We start from the raw sequence: 18,818 nt of genomic DNA, 5'->3' as shown, positions 1-18,818 counted from the left end.
ATTTCTGATACTGGGAATACATGGAATACATGGGAAAAGATGTTTTTAAATTACTAAACGGCGATAAAACTGTAATTTGTGGACCTCAGTCCAGTTTGATGTTTTTGACAGACATGCGTTTACCCTCCCCAGATTTTCATAATCTACCTATATGACCGGATGGCCTTCTCTTAATTTTAAGAACCCAACTGATTAAAAAATAAAGATTTTTATTCAATTGCGTGTTTCTTGATCTACCTACTTTAGCCGAATCACATTCAGAGTTTAAGGAAGAATGTTCTGTTCTGTCGACATTCGACAAAGACTTTAAAACAGACCATCGAAACAGGGCTGCCAAGATTGAGTTTGTTATAATTAGTTGGTTTTTCGTGGCTTCTATGGCTTCACTTTCAATTTAAAAAATGTGTTAGATGATAGTCATCATGTTTATATCATACTACCCAATATTAACCAAAGTTGTTGCGGATTTTGCAAAATAATTAAATTTATTTTAGGCGTGGTTTATTTCGCACCAGGGAGGAAAAATCCGATTATGGTAATAAACCATTACGAATTTAAACTGAAACAACGCTCGGCAACCAAAAATCTTTGGACATGTATCGCTGAACAAAGGCAGAAATGTAAAGCCAGGCTGATGTCTTCGGGAAAAACCATTAGAATTAAGGATCTTTCTCACACACACGAGCCGACATTTAAGGGAGACCTCCGACGGCTCGCATGTAAAATGTTTCAGTTTGAGTACCAGAATTATAGACCCTATAGTTAATTTGATATTTTCATTAAAGTCAATGATTTGTTTACCTTTTTATATTGTTTCTGCTATCCTTATTGATCATAGTAGAATCCCAATAATAAGATGGTTCAAAATATGTGATTTAAGAAATAGTTATAATATTTCTCCTAAATGAAACATGTTGATTATGGTACAAATGCTCGGAAAGTAAGTAATTTTGCACTTTAATAAATTTAAAACATCCTAAGGCTTAATGCCAAAAATCTGGAGCTATTGATGGATTCCGATTTTAACCGCGAAGGATGGTTTCAAACTCCATAAATCTGATGGGATTCGTTGCAAACGCAAACAAAAACGTCTGAAACGTGCGATTAAATGTTTCGTTATCCGTAATATAAGCGGCTGCTCGGTGAACGTGTTTTAAATCAAATAAAGTTTAGTATATGAAGAATTGTAGGTGTTGAAATTGCGAGAAGAAAGTAAATTAAAAATAAGTTACTGAATATATCTAGTTAACCTTTCCTGTAGTTTTAGGTACGGTCTATGTTGCTCCTGGACGTAAATATCCAAAAATGATATTAGATAATTACGAGTACAAGCTACAATTTAGGACCGAAGCCAAAAGCATTTGGAGATGTACCCAAGCGGCGAATCTATGCAAAGCGAAGTTCATGTCGTTCGGAAAAACTATCAGAATTAAATCTTCTGTTGGCCATAACCATAAACCAACATTCCGTGGAAATTATTCCGCTTTACATTACCAGAAAGTCCAAATAGAGTACTCTGCGGATCTGAGAGATTAAATGAATATAGAAATAACATATTGTATTTCTTATTATCAATAAACTTTTCAAAAAAATGTTTTTTATTTACTTTAGCTCACTGTTTACCCAAAGCTTTCTGAGAGAATAACAATTTGCTATTCATATTTAGTACATACTTATTGATATGGAAGTGTATCTTGCTCACACTTTCAACTATTAATAAAGCCAGCAACCAGAGAAATAAAATCAATAAGTTTTCCATTTGCAAAAGTCATCACACGAGACTTTGATATCTAATCATTTACAAAGGTAAAATTCACGTATTTGAATGATTAATACAATTGAATATAGGGAAACCTTAACAAAAATGATAGGAGGACTAATTTAATTTAAACTTCCTCAAGTTGGCAAGACTTTTTAAAATACCCCGTATGAAGCAACTGCTTACATGCTTTATTTAACTGTTAGTGACTTCAGTCCATAATTGAAGTTATAAAGGGTGCAGATGTAAAGTTATAGGATATAATTCGATAGCATATGTTATGAAATATTTTCTATTTTTCCCTAAGTACTCAATGTCGCATTCAAATTCATTAATTAACGCGTAATATATACATTTCTTGTAGCAGTGACAGTGTGCAAAAATTTTATAGGGGGTTGCATTTAAAAAAATACATGCGGTTTGAATGAAAATATTTTTATATGGAACACAATTTTTCGGAATAATGCTAAATAAAGGAGATGTTGTACTTTGTGATATTATTGGGCCGCCACTGATATTAAATAAAAAAACAACTCACGGAATTTGTCTTAACTGCGAACACATTTACTAATTTCGTTGTATTATGTTGCCTAAAAAATATTCAAGGCAGCGCAGTAATACCCGAAAGAAGGGACTACTGAGTAAGGCTGTTAACGGCGGTAGATCAAATCTGTTAGTTTTGGTTAGTTTATGAATGGCATATAATCAAAGTTGTTGAGGTCGAAGGCCCAGTGGTTTATTAGAATTCAACCCACTGATGCTATGACTCCGGGGAATTACGAACCTAAAGAATACAAGAAAAGGCGTTCTAATTTTATATTTTGCCCCGTATTTGTTTTAATGTGATTCAATTGGAATGATTTATGACTGCGATCGGTGCACTATATAACATGTATAAATTATAGTTTGTTTTAAGGTGTCATATATTTTACCGCTGGAAGAAAGTATCCACTGATGATTTTAGAAGATTACGAATACAAGTTGAAAACCAGGAATGCGAACAAGAGTTTGTGGAGATGCACCCAGGAAGCCAAATACAGGTGCAAAGCGAAGGCGATGACGTTTGGCAAAACCGTCAGAATCAAATCGTCTGTCGGTCATACCCACTCCGCAACTTTCACTGGAAATCGCGACAACTTAATGTCACAACAGGTCACCATCGAATATTGTAAATACCTTAAATAAACTACATCAAGTAATGACTGACGTGACTTTTGCAAGATCCATAAACATATAGAGGCGTAACTGATATACCAACCAACATAAAAAATAGTGTTGACATTCAATATGCGCATTTGGAAAATTGACTTCTCATTCTTTAAAAAGTTATCAAGTGAGAAGGGGGCTTTGGTACTGGACGGAATTTTTGAAAATAGGGCTCGTTATGAGAGGAGACGCTTGCTTATTAAAATAAAAACAAGTTCACTATTTTTTAATTTATAACAATAGCAAAAATATTCAGACACTCTTTTATGCCGAACATTAGATAGATTACGTTTTACTTGTGTTGCGGCAATTACAATACAAACACCATGTTTTTAGGGACGATCCATTTTACGAAAGGTAGAAAAAATCCAATAATGATAATAGATGAATACGAATTCCGTTTAAAGCACCGATCAGTTCGCCAAAATCTTTGGTGCTGCACCCAGGAAACTAAGCGGAAATGTAAAGCTAGGCTTATATCATATGGAAAGTCTATTAAGGTTAAGAGCTCTGTTGAACACAATCATCCTCCGACATTCAAGGGCGAATACACCGACTTGATACCTCAAATCGTTAACATGGAAAATGTTCAGCATTTTAAGTTTTCCCGTTAAAAGCTACAATTTCACCCTGTAGAATATTAATAAAATGCATCTCATTTAAAAGGCCATTTTTACAATATTTTTGCCTAAATGTTAGAATTACAGCATAAATTGTGAACTTTTTTAGGTAACCGCACATAAATTTTTATTTTTTTTTAGGTACCGTGTTTTTTTTACCAGGGAAAAAGCATCCAAGAATGGTCTTAGATGGATACGAATTTAATATTGCCAAGAAATTGGTCGCCAGCTCCATCTGGCGGTGCGTTCGGGAAAGTAAGAGATGCAAGTCGCGATTGAAATCATTTGGCAAGACCGTACAAGTGAAAGCCAGTCACAACCATCCGCCGACGTTCATTGGATCCTACTCCAACTTGAAATCTCAAATTGTTGCATTGGAATATACGGATTCCTAAATTATTGCACTCCGCGTTTTAGTTCTATTTTAATCTTGAGCCAATAAAGAACAACTTTATTACGAATTCCACTTTTAAATTCAATTATAGGACGGAACAAATAGATAGAGTAGTAAAATAAAATTTAATCACGTATTGAAATATTTTAACTAACGTTTCTTTTGTTAAAATAAAACTTGTTACTAGTCCTAATTGAACAATCACCTAAATAAGTATCCAAACATCTAAATAAGTATAAAAAAAATTATTTCTTAATATTTAACATATAAATTACAGTACATAAAAATTTAGTTAGCTTTGGTTAGTATAAGTAAACATTAAAGTTTTAAATTGATTTATAGACGGGTGAAGCACTCAATTTTAACAAAAATAAAAACTATTAGAAATATAGCAGAACAGGCATATTTAAAATTATTAATTTCACTTTTTTTCTTTTATTTGAATCACGGTGAGCAAATTGTAACGCAATTTGCCGGTAGAATTTGGACAGGAATTTGAAAAAGTTAATATTTAAACAAAACTTCTATTTTTTGTAAAATAATATTGCCTTGCTATTTTACAAAAAAAAATTAACACGTTCTCTAATTATATCACACCATCTACAAAATTTGTTAATTTTTTTGTTGGAAGAAGTTCCACCCTAAAGTGAAAAACTATATCTGGCAGAAATTGGAATAGTTAATGGAACCTTCGTTTCCTTACTTCTCAAATAACTCCCAATGATTTGGCACATCGATTTTAAAGTTTTTTGATCTTATGCAACATTCATGAAAATTTTTGTTTTACACTAATGTGCCACCATGTAGGTACATATATATAGATTCACTAGATATCAAGGGCCACAGACGTTTTTAAAAAGCATAAACTGCTTATACGATGGTAGAAATATGCCTTCCAAAAAATTTTAAGAATACCATGTGAACTGAAAGTCGTACAAGTTTAAGAAATTCTCTTAAACAACTCGATTAAAGATGAAGAAAAACAATCACACATTAATACTGTTTAAACGGAACATTTGCCATGGAGCCTAACAAATCACAAATTCATTTTTTTATATAACTACGAAATTTTGAACCCTGTTTTTTAGGGACGATCCATTTTAAGTAAGATCGAAAGGATCGATAATAAGATTTCCCATTAGAAACTACTAATTTTATGCTGTGGAATATCAATAAATTCTATCTAATTTTAGGCCATTTTCTACAACCCATACATAAATTTTTATTTTTTTTTAGGTACGGTGTTTTTTTTACTAGGGAAAAAGCATCCAAGAATGGTTTTAGATGGATACGAATTTAATATTTCGAAAAAATTGGTAGCCAGCTCGATCTGGCGGTGCGTTCGGCAGATTAAGGGGTGCAAGTCGAGATTGAAATCATTTGGAAAGACCGTACAAATTAAAGGCAGTCACAATCATCCACCGACGTTTATTGGATCGTACTCCAACTTGAAATCCCAAATTGTTACATTGCAATATGGAAATTCCTAAATTGTTGCACTCGGCGTTTTTGTTCTATTTTTTTCTTAGACCAATAAAAAAACTGTATTGCTAATTCTACTTTTATATTCGATTACATGCGGCGGAACCTGGGAATATCAATTTATTTTTGTAACTGCTTCTATAGCTGATAATTAAAGATATTTAATACTTTATTGAAATATTTTTTTTTTGTAAAATATGACTTATTACTCGTTTTAGTTAAATAATAATGTAATAAAGTGTACATCTAAACGGTTTTCACAATTCACAATGAAATTATGTTCGGTCAAGAAATGTGTCAACTTTTTAAAAAAAATATCCGTATATAGAACTTTAGTTATTTTTGGTTATTATTATAGTAATGTTAAAGTTATTTAAAAATAGATAACGAAAAAATCACCTTCTAATACGATTGGTGTCAGTAAAAATAACAACTATTATAAAGAAAATAGAAGTAAACAACACACATATATTCAAAACTGTTAACTAGAGTTTCTTTCTTTTATTCGATTCATGGATAGTACGGTGTTTTTTTTACTAGGGAAAAAGCATCCAAGAATGGTTTTAGATGGATACGAATTTAATATTTCGAAAAAATTGGTAGCCAGCTCGATCTGGCGGTGCGTTCGGCAGATTAAGGGGTGCAAGTCGAGATTGAAATCATTTGGAAAGACCGTACAAATTAAAGGCAGTCACAATCATCCACCGACGTTTATTGGATCGTACTCCAACTTGAAATCCCAAATTGTTACATTGCAATATGGAAATTCCTAAATTGTTGCACTCGGCGTTTTTGTTCTATTTTTTTTCTTAGACCAATAAAAAAACTGTATTGCTAATTCTACTTTTATATTCGATTACATGCGGCGGAACCTGGGAATATCAATTTATTTTTGTAACTGCTTCTATAGCTGATAATTAAAGATATTTAATACTTTATTGAAATATTTTTTTTTGTAAAATATGACTTATTACTCGTTTTAGTTAAATAATAATGTAATAAAGTGTACATCTAAACGGTTTTCACAATTCACAATGAAATTATGTTCGGTCAAGAAATGTGTCAACTTTTTAAAAAAAATATCCGTATATAGAACTTTAGTTATTTTTGGTTATTATTATAGTAATGTTAAAGTTATTTAAAAATAGATAACGAAAAAATCACCTTCTAATACGATTGGTGTCAGTAAAAATAACAACTATTATAAAGAAAATAGAAGTAAACAACACACATATATTCAAAATTGTTAACTAGAGTTTCTTTCTTTTATTCGATTCATGGATAGTAATTTCCTGGCAACAAAAAATTGCAGGGCTCCAATTGTTTGTTTATTTTCGTCTGGACTTATCTGCATATTTTACCAAATTAAAACAAACAAAAAAATCACTTTAATTCTACAATATTTAAGTTTATTTTATATTCACGGGCTTACATATAAATAATAAATGTAGAGAAACTTGAAACGATAGTTATAGTTTAAAATTTGTTGGCCACTTGGCAGGAATTTAGGGAACCTCCTGCATAAGAAAATTACTTAGACACTCTAGTAAACTCTTGGAATATCTATTGATGCTACGGGTAGGAAAATAGATGTGGAAGATTATAGGAAGGCATTTTTTCTGATTTTGTGATTCAAATTCAAATATAGTTACGGTGTGATATAAACATTTCTTATAGGAATCCTAATATGCAAAAATATGTATGTTCAATTTAAAATAGTGGTAATGTTTGGAAAATCCTGTCGAATAAGTTCCTATTTCCGCCGTTACTAACTAACATGGTGCTATAAAGGTCGAGATAAAACAATCAGAGGTTAATCTTATTAAAACAGAACATCTTTTTGATTTTTTGAAAGGCTTAGAAAAAAGAGCCAGAATAGAGGTTTCCCAATTCTTCGTTCAAATATCTTGGTTCCACTTTTCGTTGCCGAGTTATTGCCACTAAAATACTTCTAAACGAATTGATTAAAAATTTAAATGATAAGGCGTCAGATTTTCCGAATAACTGTAAATAAATTTTGAACTCTTTTAGGTACGGTGTTTTTTTTATCGGGGAAAAAGCGCCCAAGAATGGTTTTCGATGGATACGAATTTATGATTGCCAAAAAATTGGAAGGCAGCTCGCTCTGGCGGTGCGTTCGGGAAAGCAAGAGGTGCAAATCGAGATTGAAATCATTTGGCAAAACTGTGCAAGTAAAAGCTAATCACAACCATTCACCGACGTTCACTGGATCGTACTCTAACTTGAAATCCCAAACAGTTACATTGGAATATGCGGATTCCTAAATTATTGCAGCTTACATTTTTGTACTATTTTGGTACAATAAACAAGAAACCACCTTGATCATTTCCGTGGCAATTAATAATAAACAAAAAAAAAATAGAGCAAAACAGATCACTGACCGTGGAATGAAATTTTCTGTAATTCCTCGGAAATTTTAGAGGAATTCTTTCTTACCGTACACCAGAATTCCTCGCCGAGGTGCTTTCTGTATTTTGAAGATTTATGGAAGTATTATAGCTAGTTCTTCTTTTGTTCAAATAAGACTCATTCGGTCTAATTAAGCAATAATATAATAAAATAAAATATTTCATCTGTGTATCTAAGCGGCTTTCGCAATTTTATTTTTTTTTAGTTTTTAAATTGAATTAAAATACTTATACACACAATTCTTTGCAAAACTTTTTAGAGTTTAAGATATCTAAAAACTGTCTAGCGATAATTTAAAATTATTAGAAAATTACCGAAATTCTTTGTTACTTCACCTGTAACAACACTTGCCTTTCTACTCTGGCTTCTTGTAAATCGAAACTCTTTCAATGATGATAAATTAATGATTAAATTTAAATGACGTCATTTTCTTTTTTATGTAAACTCACAGAGACTTCTTTTTTTTAATCATTGTGGTTTATATCTGTCAATGCCGGTTTTGGTTATGTCTTTCAGACTGAAAGACATATAACAAATAATATATAACAACACAAATCAATGTCAAAATTGACATTGATTTGTTATAACTATAAACTTGAAGATGAATATCTTGGTTTTTTTTAGTGGAAAATGATAAAGCTATAAAATAGAATCCTTCTGGAGCTTCACATGCAAGACCAGCCATACAACAATGATAAATATGCCTGTATACGGTTTGGATAAGGATCATTACCAAAATATAAATAATATAAGAAATATGTTATTTGAAACCAGCGTGACATCGTTTTAGAAACACGCTAGATATCCGTAACAACATTATCTATCTGCTTTTTTAAATAGTGTAAACAAATATTTTTTGTATGAAATTTAAGATGTGTGTATTTATATTTGTCATAGGCATAAAGCAATTCTTAGCATATAGTTATTTGCGCAAACATTTAATTCCAAAAACGGAGAAACAATAGCTAACCAAATTATTAATGTTTAGGCAAAAGTAAAGTCACAAGGATGAGAACCCGTCCCATATCAGTCTTTTTACTACTTTTACTATATTTGTCATGTCTTAACAACAAATCGATATCGCTATTTCATCTGATAAAAAAAACTTGTAATGAGATGTCCTAACTTAAATTAATTGGTTTTCAGTTGCAGAATATAAACCAGCCTCAAGTCTTTTTAAACGCTCTCTAATAAACAAAACTTTACAGGTCAAACAACTTAACGATAAAACTTTCATTTAATAAATATCGAATGAAACTAGAAAGTATTATTTCCCGTATTCTGCGAAAACACGAAAAAATAGGCAAGTTCGTGGAATTAAGCTAAAAAATATGTAATGTTTTGATTAGATCTGATTACATTTTTGGATAACCTATACAGGTTATCCAAAAATGTAGTAAAATACATGATTGGAAGTTTATTATAATATAATCGTGTTAACATAATTGAAAAATGGTTACCTATCGGCTCTCGGCAAATGGCGTAAATATAGGTCCATTTCATTGAGAATAGGACAAGGGACAATTTGAATGGAGCAACTAATGCCAAACAACGAAGAGTTAAAACGTTTGTCCAGAACGTAACATACGTAGCACAAGAGTGAGAAAATACAGTTAATTCAAAAAAGCTGAGATATGACATAGAACACCCTTCATTGGTGAAACTATTAAATCGTATATCCCAAAATTATTGCAGGGGTTAGGCAGTATGATGAAATCGATTTCGTACAAAATAATAATTCTCTCATTCGCCATTCAAAACGCAAGACAGTTAGGCCCATATAACTTACATTAAATAGTAATTAGTGATCTTATTATATCAGCTGTCAGTTGTTATTGTTTAAACAACGTTTATTGCAGGTACCGTGTATTTTGCATTTGGAAAGAAACACCCAATTATGATTCTGGAAGGATACGAATATATTATTAAAAACACCTACGGCGAAAGATCGTTCTGGAGGTGTAAATACGAAAATAAAAAATGCAAAGCTAGATTGAAGTCATACGGACGAACTGTTTTGATCAGAGCCTCTCATAATCATCCGTCCACGTTCAGGGGCTCGTATACAGATTTGAAGTCGCAAATTGTTCAAATCGAATACGGAAACAAAATTTTCTAATATATTTTTTTTAGATGAAGGAATGTACCTAACGTTCACGGACGAGAATATAAATTTTGTTATTAAATTTGTAAATAGAAATACTTGGTATGTTAATGTTACTGATGTATATAATAATCAACAATCAAGTTCAAAACCGTGAATAATAGGACACTGGGTAATTATTCAGGTATCCGAATTCGTTCCGTTTCGCTTGGGTCAGACGTTAGTTGATGAAATGCAAAATAATATAAAAGAGCCTATGCGTTCCTATTTTTAAAATATATAATGGTATGAATTGGCAATTGGAGGTAGATTTAATCTAAGTCTCATCGCTCAATGGCAGCTACTGTGTCTGAATATTTTGGATTTCACAGTTTACTTTAACTGAAGATAAACCGACTACAAGCATATTAAGTATGTAGTGAAAAAAACAAAACAAAAGAGACTTGACATCATCATACCAAAACAACTACTATCCAGTCATAACTAATGACTTTTAAATCACGAATACTAAATTCCCATTTTCAGCTTATATGGCGACGATCATTCTATTTTTTGTATTTTATAATTCAGATTTTTTATATGCGGTATCGTCCTACATATCTAGGAAAATACGGAGTAATACTTAAAATTAAAAGAGAAGCAAAAAGTCGTTACAACAAAAAAATCCATGCAATTTTTGAAATCAACTACGTTTGTCGAATAATTGTCGGTATTATTTTTTTTTTAATGAGAAAAAGGAAAAAATAATTGTCAAATATTATATTGGTTAATAATGCCTTTCAGATAATCAGATGATGCTACTTTCCTAAAGTACAGTTTTCCATATTAATCTCATCCCATAGTCAGCCTTCTATTTACCACATTCATATTCCTTGCAGGCTATGAAAGAACAGCTACAACATGAGCTACTCGAAGGAGATAATTGCAGCTGTATGAATTAATCCCTCTCACAAAACTTTATTTTAATTAAACCAATTTGTAATATGAAAACATTAAACGGAATAATTAACTGATATTACATTATTTTCAACTGGTAATGTGTTAAAAAAATTATCTTGAAAGTAGAATCCCGCCACTCTCACACAGAATGCATCTGCTCATGGTTCTTTTCTCGTTATTTCTCCAACGAAAAAGGATTCACTTTTACGAAATTCATATACAGTTGCTTTAAAATGCTCAAAAATTTGTAATATCAGCTCAGAAAAACTCCTAAACTATTATTTGGTCATTATACTTTGGTATCCATATGTGCTAGTTATGCAGTGGATAAAGATTTTTCTGATTATTGCTTTTAATTGAAAAAAAAGTGCAAAACTTGAAGATATTTGTGGTTGTTGGTTGACTTTGATAAAAACATTTTTCTAAATTTAGTGTGTGACCTAGAAGTTTTTTAGTTTCAACTCTTCCCGATTTTTATTGTCACCTTTGCAATTAACTACTTTCAGTAATACATATTTCTATTTGGTTCGTTTTTTTTAATAAAATTTTCATATACCACGCTGCGTATTTATGTGTATTAGTTTCAAAAACAAAATTCACCACCATCCTAATATTTTCTTTGCTTTTCTGCATCAGGTATGCATATTATAACAATATACTAAATATACTTTTTTTTTCATGTTTAATTATTACTATTTAATAATTTTATCTTAAACCTTTATTTTTGTTTTTAGGTACAGTTCACTTTTCGCCAGGGCGGAAACACCCAGTAATGATTTTAGAAGGTTACGAATATTTAATCAAAAATAAATTCGCCGAAAAATCTCAATGGCGCTGCAATCAAGTTAACAGAAAATGCAAAGCAAAACTAGAGTCCTTTCGAAAAACAGTAAGGATTAAGAATGACCATAATCATCCCCCAACATTTAAAGGAGACAGTTCAAATTTAAAATCACAAATTGTCAGATTAGAAAAATTGTTGTATTAAACAAAAATAATTAATACATTTTAATTAAATAAAGTTACTCTGAGAGTCAATTATGTATGTTTTAATATTTTAATTTATAACGTGTCTGCAAATTGGTCTATGAAACTTTCCGTGAATTTAGTAACTCGAGGATTTTAATACAATCCCTAATAAACTCTGTCTCTATTTTAGGACTTGTTCATTTTATTTTCAAAAGGAAACTACCGATGTTGGTGATCAGAAACTACGAATTTCGCATGAAGAGGAAACAAAGCTACAAAACGTTGTGGACTTGCAATAAAGAGGATCTAAAAAAATGTAAAGCGCGGATTTATACATACGGAAAAACGCTTTACATCAAATCATCAACACATACTCATCCACCGACTTTTACAGGAGAGCTTGAACTTTTAAAATCGCAACTAGTTAATATCGTTTATTAGGCAAACGAATTATTTGCATTATTTACATTTCAATCTTTTTCAATTTCAATGACTGTGGTGAACAATATGTGTAATAAATATATTTCCCATTCAATAGTAATAATACAATTCATAAATAAACCTTAATATAATACAAAAGAGATTTCTCAATAAAATTTTATTTATTCACTTATATTTAAAATAATACAAAACTACAAACTACTACTTGTTAATACTACTATAATATTCTTCCTCCAAATCATACAAATCTGCAGACATATCATCCCGTAATGACATAAGCTTCTGATCACATTCAGCTTGTTTGGTTCTATAATAAAATATTTTAATCGTTTTTAGTCTTTTTACCTACTAAGCAATTGAAACCGCTAAATGAAAATGGTATTCCAAAAAGTACATATCTGTAAACTTAAAAAACATATTGGCACTGAGATTTCAGCATAAAAATTTCATTTTATTCATTATTCCTACATTTATACAGCACTTTTGTAAATGATATCAGACACTGATGTTTTGGTCCGTTTTAATAGCAACTAGGAAAAATAAAAAGTCATGGTTTAAGCCATAGTCATTACACCTGTGCAACTCAATTGAGCATGTGTCATTATTGCGTATTGATTTTCTGGTTTTCTTTTGGATTTATACAATGAACATAAATTGGCAATTAAATTTGACTCTGAACCTGGTTGAAATTTACAAAAATACAGAGTTTGGTTTATCAAATTTGAAATCAATGTGGTCCTTGATATACAAAAAAGAGTTCACAATTGTTTTTACTTGTTCCAAGTTGCGAGTACTTTAGCGTTAAGGCATGAATGTTTGAAAAAGCCTACTTATAATAAAGATGTTTTCATCTGTTTACTTTGATTTTATTTCACCAGATGCTTCAAATGGCCTACGTCAAGTTTTGAAAACAAACAAAAGACCTGGACGACCCCCCAAGAAACTTAGAAGGCAGAAAAAACCAGATTCATCTCCAAGCAGTGACGAAGGGGATGGTTGGGAAAAAAATCAGGACCCCATTGCAAAAGAGCTAGTTACTGACGAGAATTTAAAAGAAGGACGTTTTATTTTGGTTCAGTTTTTAAGCGGGACGAAGAAAACAGTCAGATATGTTTATTTGTGTGTCATTCAAGAGATTATTCGTAATAGTTGCGCTGAACCTGATGTCAAAGTGATGGCACTACATTGCGTCAATACAAAGACCAAAAATACTTTCATTTCATGTAATAATGATATTTCAGATGTAAGCAAAGATGATGTTTTGTATGTTTTACCAATACCTAAGATTGAAATGACTGGAGAAAGAATAAGATATGTTTTTGATAGGTCTATAGATGAAATTTTCCAAAAGTAGATATATATTAATTCTGACGACATGCAATTTGTTTTCCAAAACAAGAAATTTGGTTTGAATATAAAAACAAAATAAAATGTTCACTGCTTGTGATTGTTTGCATTCAAACAGTTCATATCAATGATATCTTACCTGAACAACTTGGAATTTTGCGTTATTGCTTCATTTACTGAAGGAAAATCATTTAATATCAAGTACTGCTTAATATCGGAAACTAATTTCATTAGCGATTCTCCTGCACGAACAATATTAGCAGATCTAACGTGCATTTCGTATGTGTCTTGTTCACATTGAGTTAGCCTTGATAACTGAGTATCATGATCCACTTTAGCTAATTTAACAATCTCTACAAAACAACAGAAATTATTATTGGAATTTATGTTACACTGTTTACCTTCAAAATTTTCTAACATGCTTTTCACATCGTCCTTAAGCCTCGTCCTGTAAGATTTTAACAACGCTTCCTTACTTTGTGGTAAGGCCCGAGAAGTCATCATAAATTATTAACCTTTGTTTGTCTCCTTGAAAAATAGGGTTAGTTTCGAAGAGTGACAATTCTTTTTCTTCTTTGTTTCTTTTGCCCCTAGCAATTTGCCAGATCGTTATGTGAAGCAGTTTGTAAATGTACATATTAATTATAATTTCAATAAAAATTGTATTTTTTAAATAAGTAGGATGGCATTTATTCTCTAAAAAGACAAAACAATATTACGCAATGTGGGCATATGGACATAAACAAATTAATAGATTTCGGTCACTGCTGTTCGTATTATCTCCGTGTATGTGTGACTTTCCAATTAGCTCAGACAAAAAATAATATATGACAATGAGCGAAAACACGAGCGAATAAGTGAGAAAATAATCACAAACTAAAACGGGCAAGTTTCCCAACAATATGCGGCCAACTAAAGAAAATAATAAAATCCGTTTCTTGTTGTTGGTTTCCTTCTAATTAGTCAATGCGTCGAGATCATTCGACCATAAATCGTAATTTTGTTGATAATATTTTGAATAATTTTTTAACCATGTATCTTGTAGAATTTTAATTTGAATCCGGATATTCTTTTTTTTTTTGGACCGTAATATTAAATTTTTCAATTTTTGATTATGATTTATGCACAGGGGGATTGACACATCTATAGAAAGTTGATTTCTAAGTTAATTGAAAATCTCACTGTTTTCGAGATAACGGCTGTTTTTTGACATTTTTACAAATAGTGAACCGATGGCTAATAATAATTTTTGAGATATGTGTACATTTCTTGGATACTTTTCATAGAGCTTAAAGAAGGCATACTGTAAGTGTTAGAAAACTGACATTATATTTGAAATTTAAATTTCCATTTGAATAGAAATAATTATTTAAGGTATTTGCGAAAACATTTACTAGATATCTTAGAAGGACATACTATACATAATTTTAAGATAATTCTGAGACTAAATATTTTTCAATCGCCAGAGAAAAGAAGAAATGTGAGCGATGAAAGTTGATATCAGCGACTGTCATCAACTTGAAAGGAAAAAAGTTGTGTCGCCATATACATATTAATATAGTTGCAACACAAATAAGAAAGCGATCATATAAACTTCTTAGAAATGTACTATTTCGCTTTGAAAACGAAGTAGGTAAATTAGGTTTGTAATTATTTTAATTATAATTAAAGACAAAATAATTAAAGGATATGTTAAACTATTTAACTTTTTGTCATTGAAAATATACAAAGCCATTATTGGTACCTATAATTTTTTATTGCTACTTTATGAATAATAATTTTACGATACTATTTAAATCATTGTGAAGTGCATATCCAGACAACAGAAAAAGCTGTTTTGGAAAATAGAATAATTGTTAGTAATTTTTTAATTATTTAGTAAAAACATCGAAAAGGGCTTTTCTCTCACCCATTACCAAGTGCCGACTCTATTAGTAATTCTACCGAATCGTCGACTACCTTATAGTCATAAACTCAACACAATAAATATAAATAAAGCCTTAGGCGGTCGGAAAATAGAAACGGTTTTGTCAAAATTTTGTTAAAAACTAGCGGTAATTCTTCTTTACTAAATGGCGAATTGCGCAATATTGCGCAATATTGTAACACTCTTAAATGTACGTATGATAACTGAAATATGTGACAGTGTGTTTTTTTTTCGGTTGATATGTGATCCCCCCTAACGTATTTAAATAGGAGAAGCATGGTTCTAGTAGGTATAGGTATTTGTTCTCTAAAACAATTTTTCCGTTAATTAAATTTATAAAAAAAAATTGCCCTTAAATTTCAAACACAAACTTTCACTTTTCTCTGAACATTTAACGGAATCTAGGGATATTTTGAAAAAATATTGCTGTGCAAATTTATTATTAACGGGACCATTTTACAAGGGAAATAAATTATAAAATACATTTTAGTTTTAAAAAGAAGGGACCAAACCTGGCCAGCATATTTCAGTACTAAGCGAAGAAAAGCGCAATTGAAAATCTGATAAACCAACGCTAAATCCCCTATGTGCCATAGTTGTAACATCATTTAAATTAATTCAGAAAGTTGCAAGACCCCTATATCTCTAGTTTCATTCACATTTTTAAAGGGCAATCAAACATAATTGTAGAATATCTCCTGGCGAAACTTGTATTTCTATTTATTTATATTCAAAGAGTTTAATGTCGACCAGCGATAAATTAAATTTATATCAGACTGGAGATTTAAACAATCTATATCAGCTACAGTGATGACTGATGGTTTAATGTAGCAAACCTAATAAATTTGTCAATGTAACAAATAAATAAATTGAAGACAATAGGATCAAAATGTGAACCCTGAAGTATACCTGAGTAAACATCAATGTCTTGTGAAATCAGACCGTTGATTCTCCCCTTTTTGCTTTTGCTGCGAAAAAGAACTAGAAATCCAATCTTTCCACCAAACCCAAGATTTAGATATCAATAACTTACAAAGAACTCTATCAAAAATCCATGTACATTTCCTATCCACATGAAAATTACTTCTTTAGACACCCAACAGAGTCTCTTGGGAAGTTAGAAGATTAGGTTACAGTGGAGCATCCCGATAGGAAACCATGCTGTCTATTTGTCATTACCGGCCATAATAAAGGATGTAACCCTATAGCCACTAGGACATAGAGGCCCTGCCTATGCCGATAATACAGGAACTTATGAGGCAACTATGAAAACATTTTTGAGAATGTCGAACATACATATGTGCGAGATTTAAAATCACGTTTTTAACCAATGATCTTGGCCTTTAAGCCAGCATTTTCTTAATATGCCTAAGTTTCTTTAAATGTTGTGTGAAAACGAGTTAAGTATGTGGATGTCGTTGTTTACAAAGAAAAGGGCGCAAAGTGCAGGTTAGTGGGTGAAAGGTAGAGGCATGAGCGGAAAACCATTACCTTCCCTATGAGAACATCAATGCCGTCTGCTACGCAGCAATTTTTACCGTAGTAGAGCTACTATATTAGTATTAGGGGGTAACTAGCAAATTACTGTACTTATTATAAGCAGATTTAAAAATTGGTGTATTAAAAGGGTGTCTCCAAGATTCCGGAAAAATCTGACTGTCAATAGAGAGATTCAATGGCGGTTCAGACAGTATTGTTGATAGTATTGTTTATTTTTTCAAAACAAAGTAAATTCACTGTGATAAATAGAGTTAGGATTTTATGTAAAAAACCATCTTTTTTATTATTAGGAATATCAACCTAATATTTTGGATATACTCGTTTTAAAATAAAAATAAAGCTTTGGTACATATTTTTAATTGTTGTACATAAAGTGAATATTTTCCATTTCTCGAGTATAAGATCATATATTTTTGACCCATTCATTAGTTTATTATTGGGATTCTCCAAACGGATAAGATTAAAAATGAAATGTATCGCCAATATTGTAGGCTTTCTATTTATAGCCTTCAAATCCCCTTACCTATGGATTAAGCCCTGGTCCCTTTTCTTGTTTAACGCTTTTATCTGTGATTTTAACGTCTTCTGAAAATGATCACTGATGGTGCTTGTGATTGAATGAAATAAATACATCCCACCTCTTCATATGTACTTTTGATTTTTTTTAAGCATTTTAAATATTTTGTTTGCTGTCCGAGCGTCCGAACGTAAAAAAAAATATTTGTTAAAGCGCCTCTTCGAGTTCAAGTTTATAGAGAGACAATGCCAAATGTTCCTTTACCTCATGAACCCGTAATTACTCGATTACTCGATTACTCACTTTAATCAAATAAAAAACGCTGTAATAGACTTTTCATTCAGATTCAGCTGATTCAATTAAAAAAACTAAAAATGTATATAAAAAATGTGAATTTATGTATCAGTAGACATATATCAAAGCTAATTTTATTTTTTTAAGTGGCTTTAATAAAAAATTAGAGACCGAACAAATTTTTTTGTTAGAATCAAGTTCAATAGTAGAAGAGTGCGAACATTTGTTGAAAAAAGGTCCAAGCAGAATAATCAAATTCTTGATAAATTTAATAGCGTAACAACAAAAAATGAAGGGTTTCAAAAGTTACTTCAAATTTCAAAAATTTTATCGTTAGATGCTACGGTTGATAATAATTTACATTATTTCAAATCAGAACATCTTGCATCATTTAAATTCACACCAATTACTTCGGTCGACGTCGAAAGGACGTTCTCCAAGTACAAAAGCATATTAAGCGATAAAAGACAAAAATTAACCATAGAAAATTTAGGGCAGCATTTAGTTGTCAATTATAAATTTTCACATGACAATTGTTTCTACAACACCGTGTCTTTATCAAATGTGACATTTGATAAAAACGGTTGTCGATACAAGTTTCATGTGAAAATATATAATTTCGTGAAAATCTGAACTTTCAGTTCTTATTTATTTTGATAAATGGATTTTCATCAAGTAAAACCTACCTCAGTTCAATCACTAATTTATTATTATCTAATGTTAATAAACACTCCTAATTCAGTATTATTATTTTTATATCTAAAAACTGTAAATATAATGTTGTAATTTTTTTCGTTGTTTGACTATTCTTTCCTTGATTTTCAGCAAACAATATTTGTAAAAAATAACAGCCCTAAAAGTACATAGATAGTAGAAAAAAGCATATATT

The 18,818-nt window shown here is 31.0% G+C and overlaps 2 protein-coding genes across 17 annotated transcripts in view; one reads left to right on the top strand and one right to left on the bottom strand.

Annotated features, from left to right (window-relative positions):
• LOC132701449 (modifier of mdg4-like) overlaps positions 1 to 13,755 on the top strand; it is a 131,526-nt gene extending 117,771 nt beyond the window's left edge. Inside the window, exons 4-6 of one of the 15 annotated variants that reach the window (XM_060669339.1) lie at positions 2,676 to 2,927; positions 3,302 to 3,465; positions 3,727 to 3,902. In XM_060669339.1, the coding sequence (XP_060525322.1) occupies positions 2,676 to 2,927; positions 3,302 to 3,465; positions 3,727 to 3,774 (464 nt within the window). In that variant the 3' untranslated portion in view covers positions 3,775 to 3,902. Of the gene's footprint in view, positions 1 to 494; positions 782 to 1,261; positions 1,552 to 2,675; positions 2,928 to 3,301; positions 3,651 to 3,726; positions 5,179 to 7,492; positions 7,614 to 9,750; positions 10,050 to 11,668; positions 11,938 to 12,093; positions 12,220 to 13,222 lie in introns of those variants that run through there. The other 14 variants (XM_060669332.1, XM_060669383.1, XM_060669384.1 and 11 more) reach the window with 14 other exon arrangements.
• On the bottom strand, positions 12,487 to 18,679 carry LOC132701455 (mediator of RNA polymerase II transcription subunit 22-like). Of its 2 annotated transcripts, XM_060669390.1 has the most exons (4): positions 15,651 to 18,679; positions 14,093 to 14,281; positions 13,831 to 14,044; positions 12,487 to 12,651 (listed from the first exon to the last, which is right to left on the bottom strand). In XM_060669390.1, the coding sequence occupies exons 2-4, from the start codon at positions 14,193 to 14,195 to the stop codon at positions 12,546 to 12,548; spliced, it is 423 nt and encodes a 140-aa protein (XP_060525373.1). In that variant the 5' UTR covers positions 14,196 to 14,281; positions 15,651 to 18,679; the 3' UTR covers positions 12,487 to 12,545. The 2 variants fall into 2 exon arrangements, with proteins under 2 accessions (XP_060525373.1, XP_060525372.1); XM_060669389.1 differs by having other exon boundaries at positions 14,093 to 18,679.
• Between the last annotated feature and the right edge of the window lie 139 nt (positions 18,680 to 18,818).

The sequence above is a fragment of the Cylas formicarius genome, unplaced genomic scaffold (assembly GCF_029955315.1).
Source record: "Cylas formicarius isolate icCylForm1 unplaced genomic scaffold, icCylForm1.1 PGA_scaffold_4__25_contigs__length_36172078, whole genome shotgun sequence".
Lineage (NCBI taxonomy): Eukaryota > Metazoa > Arthropoda > Insecta > Coleoptera > Brentidae > Cylas > Cylas formicarius.
This window is presented reverse-complemented; position numbering and strand designations above follow the sequence as displayed.

Bases quoted from the DNA above. Each gene is read 5' to 3' on its own strand.
- LOC132701455 (XM_060669389.1), bottom strand. From the start codon at position 14,195: ATGATGACTTCTCGGGCCTTACCACAAAGTAAGGAAGCGTTGTTAAAA. The intron at 14,045-14,092 runs GTAAACAGTGTA...GTTGTTTTGTAG, and splicing joins CATGTTAGAAAATTTTGAAG to AGATTGTTAAATTAGCTAAA. The intron at 12,652-13,830 runs GTAAGATATCAT...ATTTTATTATAG, and splicing joins CAAAATTCCAAGTTGTTCAG to AACCAAACAAGCTGAATGTG.